Source organism: Gracilinanus agilis, chromosome 2 (genome assembly GCF_016433145.1).
Source record: "Gracilinanus agilis isolate LMUSP501 chromosome 2, AgileGrace, whole genome shotgun sequence".
NCBI lineage: Eukaryota > Metazoa > Chordata > Mammalia > Didelphimorphia > Didelphidae > Gracilinanus > Gracilinanus agilis.
This window is the reverse complement of record NC_058131.1, coordinates 351,319,399-351,327,747: the sequence shown is the minus strand read 5'-3', so window position 1 is coordinate 351,327,747 and position 8,349 is coordinate 351,319,399. Positions and strand designations below refer to the sequence as shown.

At 33.8% G+C, this 8,349-nt stretch overlaps 1 protein-coding gene across 5 annotated transcripts in view; it reads left to right on the top strand.

Moving 5' to 3' along the window:
• The first annotated feature begins 3,720 nt into the window (after positions 1-3,720).
• Positions 3,721-8,349, top strand: part of MAPK9 (mitogen-activated protein kinase 9) — a 28,568-nt gene continuing 23,939 nt past the window's right edge. For all 5 annotated transcript variants that reach the window (XM_044664410.1, XM_044664405.1, XM_044664406.1 and 2 more), the window contains exon 1: positions 3,721-3,842. In XM_044664410.1, coding sequence (XP_044520345.1) covers positions 3,721-3,842 — 122 coding nt within the window. The remainder of the gene's footprint in view (positions 3,843-8,349) is intronic.

Here is an 8,349-nt window from a genome sequence, read left to right as displayed (position 1 = left end):
GGGAAAAATAAATAAAAATTGGTGAACAACAACAACAAAAAAGAAAATACATTATTCATGTGATAGATGTGGGTAGTGATTCTATGAAAAGACATGGAAGAGCAACATTTTCCCCATCTTTCAGCTAATCCTAAAAAAAGAAAAGTTATAAAGGATTAGTGATAGGAAAGAGAGAATTCTATTAACTTGAAATATATTCACTGTTTAAATTTATTATTTGACTTTTCATAAAAAATGAAAGTTTGAAAATCATTACAGTTAAAATGAATAATAATCACCTCATTTTGGAGTAGAGGGAACCATAGTGGTGATAACATTTGAGGTTTATAATGGAAGAACAATTTGGTTGAATGTTGGGGTTTGTTAGGATTGTAGAATGAAATAATTTAATATCTGTTCATTTTAAAATATTCTTATTTTTGGGGGCAGCTGGGTAGCTCAGTGGAGTGAGAGTCAGGCCTAGAGACAGGAGGTCCTAGGTTCAAACCCGGCCTCAGCCACTTCCCAGCTGTGTGACCCTGGGCAAGTCACTTGACCCCCATTGCCCACCCTTACCAATCTTCCACCTATGAGACAATACACCAAAGTACAAGGGTTAAAAATAAAAAAAAAACTAAAAAAATAAATAAAATATTCTTATTTTTATAAGTGCTAGAATAAGCCTACTTCTGTTTTTATTTTATAATATAATTTTTAATAAAAGAAACCCCCAAACAGAAAATTAGTTCCTTCTTGAATGAGTTGCATATAAATAGGGCAGAGGATATGGAAGAAAGTCAGTCTAAATGTTTTGGTTTTTTTTCTGCAGAATGTAATTTAATTTCTGATAGGAAATACAGTATTCAACCTTCTGCTTGAGTTATGCAAAAAGACTTAGTTGTGATGCTGCTAGTTTACACATATTTATCAATTAATATGTACTATATGGTAGGGATAATATTGAATACACAATTAAAAAACTTATTAAAACAGTAACTGTTGGGTTTGGGGTTTTTTAGTTTTGTTTTTTTAGAATTCAAAGGACACTATTAGTATAACTTTGAAGACAAATGTGACTGTTTAGATAACATACATATGTAGCAGAGTTTTATAGTTGACAACCCCCACTGATTCTTATTCAGGGTGTTTACCACCCAGGCTGCTTGTTATTTTCATTCACATATACTGAGTTCTGAAGTAATCCAAGGGTATGTTTAGATATTTCCTTGTTAATTAAAATTGCAACATGTTTCTCATTCATCAATTAGCTCCAAGCCCCCATCCCAATTTATTGAATGTTACTTAATAGCCTGGAAAATTCCATTTCCCATAGTTGTGCATATAATCTTTGTGTAACAGATCCCCTCATTTCCTAGTCCAAAATTACATAGAAACAAACAATAAAGCAAAGGTATACATAATTATTTACAATATATCATTCATGAGAAAGTCGGAGTCTCCTTTAACCATCACTGCTGCTCTTGACTTCTCACTTCTAGAATTTGGTCCATCCATTCAGTTTCTAAGATATCAACCAAACTTTCTCAATTGTCATCCTATTTATTTAAGAAATAAGGGTTAAACTTGGTAGTTTGTTTCATCTTCTTTCTATTTTCTCACAGTTTCTCTTCAGCCATCATAGTTAAGTTCCTCTAGAATCCTAAATTAAAATGCCAATTTCACAAGTGTGTTACTTCTTGACAATATAGTAACTATTTATAAGACTTTTGGAGCTGGTGTTACATATAAATACATAATTTAATTTGTGTGTATTTATATGTAGCCAAGTGTTAAAATAAGCAGCTACTTCAGAAGAGATTCTTAACTTTTACAGGTATATTAAGGATACATTATGTCATTTTATTCTCTTTTTACAATCCCATATAGAATAAACAAGTGAGGATAACTGCTACTGCTTTGGTTAACCTCATAATAGTCCTTAGACAATAGTTATACATTCTTTCATTGGTCCTTGAAGCTTAATTAGCATGATATGAATAAACCTGTATGTTTCTGAGTCTTTGAATACCCTGGGTCATTGGAGTGGGATTAAATGAACAATTTTATATCACTTCCACAAAACACTCTACAGATTGAATAGGGTTAGGAAGCAGTCTGGTTTCTGTTGAAAGAATATTTGATTTAAAGTCAAAAGAACTGAATGATAATCCTTTCTTTTCCAAAACCCTATCCCTTTAATGCTTATATCTTCCCTTCAGGATTATCTCCCAATTTCCTCTATATGTATTTGTTTGTGTTTATATGTACACATATTATATGTGAAGTTTACACATAGTTGTTTGTATGTAGTCTTCCTCATTTCACTGTGAATTCCTTGAAAGCAAAGACTGGAGGAAGTTGGGACCTTTGAGATTATTTTATTTTAGCTCTAAACCCATGGTCTGTGTAGTTTATTAAGTGATGATTGGAAACAATGCCTTGTCCTCCAGTTGAGACAGATAGGACACATAGGCTGATTTATATAAGGAAACTAGTAACAAAAAAATAGTGACACAGTCCCATTATCGTACCACTGACAAAGCTACTAATACTCTACATCCTATTTTCTCCAAAGGTAGGTATACTTGTATTCCAGTTTATTAAAATGTAATTCTACAGAAAAAGAATTACTTAGTTTTTCATAATGAAGGGAATTTTTCATAAACTCAAGATTTCTTGAGGCACAGGTCAAAATGTTAGTATATCTCTTAGTGGGTCTCTCAGTAAAGCTTACCAAATCATTTTATGTTGTATAGTTATATAGATACCTGAATGCTTTCTGTGTACCTATGCAAACCCCATTTCTAGGATGTTTTATTCCAAAAGTTTCTTGTTTAGAATTAGAAAGTCAGTTCATATAAATAATATAAATGTAGATTCGATTCCTAGACTACCTTATAAAAATGATAACATATGTACCTGTTTCTCTCAACTCTAAACCATTGTGATATTGCCCACCTGAATTCTGGGATGGTTACTAACAAGGTACAGATCTTAAACTTCAGGCTCAGATAGTGGAGCTTAGACCTGGTTGAGATGGCATGCCAAGGAGGAGACAACCAGTCTAACCTCGTATCCGTTCTTCTTCATGGAGCTGGAGCTTATTCAGTGCCAGGCAAAGGAAGAGTAACAGTGGTAAGATCTCAGGTGGGAGAGCCAAAATGGGTATTCCAGAGATGAGGGAAAGAAGGTGTAGGATCTAGGATTGTCTCTGTCAGAATAAAATTCTGATCCTAGGCCACTACCCTATTATCTCCTTTTTCTTTTCTTCTGAAGCCACATATTGCTTCTGATTTTTCTCTTTTCTTTGGCTATTCATATCTGAGAGAAATACATAATTGAGGACTGCTTTGTGAAAATATATATGTACTTTATGCTTCAGCACCAGAATATAGTATAATTTTCATGTTCATTGAAAATTAATTCATTCTCATAAATAGTTTTTAAACATTAAAATAAGCCACAAAAATTGACAAAAAAATAAATGTCTTTTTGCCCTTATTATCATTTTAGCCAGTGATGTGCTTTTCTAGGATAGGGAGGAGAAAGAGGGAAGGAGATGGCTAGGAGGGAGGGAGATAGCTAGGAATGTTGATGTAACAAACAAATCATTTTTTAAAAGAATAAATGTCTTATGTAAGCATTCATATTTAATTTTAAGTAAGAATCCATGTGTATTTTGCTTTTCTTAAAGGAAGTCAAACAGTACCAGGTCTTCGGGAAACTACGTGGCATTGCATCATGAGTGACAATAAATGTGATAGTCATTTTTATAGTGTGCAAGTTGCAGATTCAACTTTCACAGTACTCAAACGTTACCAGCAATTAAAACCAATAGGATCTGGAGCTCAGGGAATTGTTTGGTAAGTAGTACAGTTTGTTATTGTGAAATGGCTTAGGGTATAATAAAGGTAAAGTTGATTTGCCAGAATGTAAAATGCTTATATTATAATACTGTATTTTTTTACCACAGGATTATGAGCTAAGTTGAATCTACTTCTTGCTGTAATTAAACATAGTGAAATTATTTGCAGGATACAAACCTCAATTCTTAGACCTCTACATAAATTATAATAGGTAGTCATTTTTCATTTCTTATTTCCTTTTTTGTTTTGTTATTTTCCCCTAATCATTATAATATTAAAGTATATGTTTTGACAGTGAGTTGGTGAGAGTTTCTGGGGTTTGCTCATTTCTTCATCATGGCCACCTTTTTTTTCCCCCCTACCCCCTTTTATTCCCAATCACTCCTATCCATTTCTAGGAGCCATGAATGCAGTGCCTGCCAGTAACTGGCAGGATGAGGCAAGTCAGTATCATTATCACTCCATGGAGTAACCAGGAAGGGATGCTGTGTGAGGGTTGGGCTGGCCGTCTCTTCTTTGGTGTTACCTCAACCATGTACAGCCACTTCTGTCTGATCCTGAACCTTAGTCTCTTGCATGGTAAGACAATGAGCTGCCACTACATCATTGGGCCAGCTAAAGGTAAAGTTTTTCACATTTTTTTCTAGTCTACAACTACCAGCAATTCCAAAACACTTTTGGCCCCATATTTTACTGGGCAAGAATCTCCTTTTTTCCCCTTAACAAAGGCAAGAATGGTCTGCCCTGTTTTTAAACCAAAAAAAATTAAATGCAAACAGTGGTGACATAAACCTGAGGTGAAGAAGAAAGCAAATTAGTAGTTAGAGAAAGTTCCCATGTGAGCTTGTACCCTAAGCTGTGTGATGAAGAACCCTTTGGAAATTTTAACTGAGGGTGTTGAGTTTGATTCTTTTGACTAACTTAATGATAAGCTTATTCAGCTTTCTTTGATCTTTAGTATTTTGTGAGTGATCAGAGAAAAAAAATGTGGAAGAGGTCCAAGCAACTAAATATAAATTGCAGTCCATAGTTTATTTAAAAAATTTACAAGAAGAAAAAAAAAAGGTAGATCTTTGGAAGTAATTCATAAATCCTTTCTAAATGATGGTCTTAACTTTCCAATGGTACCATTCTGTATTTGAACTCAAATCCAGTGTGTCATGAGAGAGATTCCAAGGAATGCATACAAATTAAGAATGTTTTCTTGTTCTTAATGTAGCTTTCTGTGAGATGCAACAAACTTTCGATTTACACTACTTCTCAACTTTGAGAGCTAAGTAAGTTGACTCACAGGTGTATTTTCCTGAGAGTAATCTTGAAGGCATTTAAATAATGCCTTAATTTACAGCTTGCCACTTAAAGGATTTTTAAGTATCGTATATAGGCTAGCTACAGGCAAAAGTCAATATTTAATTGTCAAGATGAAAACTATGTTTTTATAAAGGAAAAACAGTGAAAAAGAACTATCTTGTTTACAACAGTGGTTCATCATCACCATGCTAAATTACAGAATGCTAGTTTTACTTGATGATTACCTTTTTTTGATTCCTGATTTGTACCAATCATTTTAATTTAAATAAAGGGGAAATTTTGATGAAATTCTTCTTTATGAATTTTTACTCAAACAGAATAAACCAAATCAGAAACCAAAAATACTTTACCTCTCTCTTCCTAATAAAAACTTTTCTGGTAGTGGTAGTAGAAAAGACAGTTTTGAATTTTTTAGAGAATGGGTATACTGTGGTAGGAAGTGCCCTCGATTCTGGATTCAGGGCCTGTGTATAATTCTATGTTCTAATAACTTCCTGACTTTGAAACCTTCTTGAGCCTTATTTCTCTTCTGTGAAATAAAGTTGATAATGCTTGGGAATGACTTATCTCACTGACTTTTAAGAAGTGCTTTTTAAATCTTAAAGTACTGTAGAAATATGAATAATTATTATTCACATATTTACAATCATGTAAAACATTGAAACTGCTGAGCAAGATGCCACAAACTGAGTCTATGAATCTTTAATAGAGGCTTCTGATGCCAAAATAGAATTGAAATTTTTTTCATTTCACAACAATTATTTTGATTTAGAAACATACAAACTGATTTTTTTTTTAACCCTTACCTTCTGTCTTAGAATCAATACTGTGTATTGGCAGCCAAGGCAGAAGAACAATAAGAGCTAGGCAGTGTTAAGTGACTTGTCCAGGGTCACACAGCTAGGAAGTATCTGACATCAGATTGAATCCAGGACCTCCTATCTCTAGGCCTGGCTCTCAATCCACTCAGCCACCTAGCTGCCCCCATACTAATGATTTTTAATAGGGTATTAAGATCAGAAAAAAACCTCTAATGGAAGGAAGGATGCATTGGAACTAGAGCAATGTTTCTGGAGCATGTCCTCCAAACCTACTGAGTCTCCCTTTTTTGGTTGTTCTTATGGGGCACTGAAGATACCCTAACACAAAATCTTTGTTCTAGCCTTTTCACTTTTCTTTCATCCCCCCCCAGTTCCATTTACCATATTTATTTCTATTTCCATACTTGTTTTTTCCTGTTTCCTCTGTTAAAAAAGGAAGGTGCTTCCCCACTTAATCTATCCTAATCCTACCAATCCTTTAAGGCTTAAGACTCAACAACTTTGTGAAAGCCTTTCCAAATTTACACACCATGGTGTCCTTTCAGAAACTGCCTAATTTCACAATATTTTATATAAGTATATATGTCTGAGAAATTACCACTAGCTAGGAATGTTATCTTAGTTGTTAACTTCCTTTCTCTGAGCCTCGGGGACCTCTATAAAATTGAGGAGATTCAAAAAAGATTATTAGTTTAAGTTCTAATAGTCTATAGTTTCAAATGAATGGTAAGTGAGGGAGCCAGCATCAGAACCCAAACCTTTTAAGGCCTAACACTAGGTTGCCTTAAAAATTGAAAGGCAAATTGAAAAAGATGTTAACACCACTTTTTGTCATATATTAAATACTTTTTTTTTTGCTATTGGTTTTTGGGGGAAAGGAGTGGTATTTTATTCAACTTTGTCTTCTTGGTATAATTGTGATATATATATATAAATATTTATGGAATTTCTACAAAGTTTTCTAGCACTAATGGAAAAATGTTTATTTCCTTTTCAAATGTAAAAATAATCAATTTCTTACCCTTCTCCTAAAATACAAGCTGTTGAGTCAAAATAATGATGATTTCTAAATCAGTTCTGTGAAATGTTTATTCACCTTTAAAAGTTAATTTTAGGTCTGGCAAAATTGGAAGTGATAATTAAGCCTTTAGTACAAAATACTAACATGTTATTCTTTTTTTGCTTTCTCCAATATTATACAAGTAGAAGAATCTTATGCTAATCCTCTTGCTATTCTTGCCTTATCTTAAATATTCTTTGGGGGGTGGGGCGGGACCATGGCAGGAGACATTGTGTGAGCATTGATAAATATCTTTTCCTTGATGAGCCACATTTTTCTCAGATGTGAAATGAAAGGGGTTGAACTATATATGGCTCCTTCCAGTCACAATAGACTATGATTCTCTGTGGAAGTTACTGATCACATATTTTATGTATTTCTAACTATTGATGCTGCTATAAAACATAGTCTTGTACAGAAGGGGCATTGTTGCTTTTACATTTAACTTTCCATGGGACCTCTTGATGTTAGAGAGAGACCGCTACATTGGAAATCAAGAGGTTTGGGGTCATAGCTCTAGCTCTGCCACTGTCATAATACTGTCCTGAGTAAAATACCTAATGTGCCAGATCTCAGCTTCCTTGTATATAAGATGAGAAGTGTGGACTAAATGACCTCTACAACTCCTTTTGGTGCTAGGATTCTATGAACTTCTACTCTAAAGAAAGCATTTACCCAAATAGCTTATCAAATTGAACAAATTGTTCTTTGGTTTATTACTACTTTACAAGCAAATAGAAAAAGTTGCTTAGGAAGAAACAGGAGTCTTAGGTAATTAGAATAGATAATTCAAAACTATACCATTGTGAATAGAATCTATGATAGATTTGGTTCTTGGACTTTGGTGGGGACAGAAAAAATATCAAAAGGAAAAAAGATCTTGAAATTTATTTCATGTTTTCCAGCTCATGGAATATGGGCTTATTTGTATATATGTGAGATATATACTATTTCACTTCAAAAATTTTGCAATTTCATAGGTATGTATACTTCCTCTACTGGTGCAGATAAGATCACAACCCCTTGATGCCTTAGATGGTTTCATAAATATTTGGTTTAAAAAGAAAATGAATACTTAGTGACCTACCTTCTCATTCTATTAACTAGAATGCCCTATGGACCGCATATGATCCTGTGGCTTCATATGCAAAGCCTTTCTTGATTGATTAGGCCTGAGAAGTGTATATGTGTATTTGTATGGCTGTATTGCAGATGTCTCCTCTCTAACTCTGTGGCATTGAGGAAAGTCTCTTTTCAAAGGTTATGCCTCTGAAGCGTTAAACTCTGATAGGTCTGACCAAAAAGTATAGCC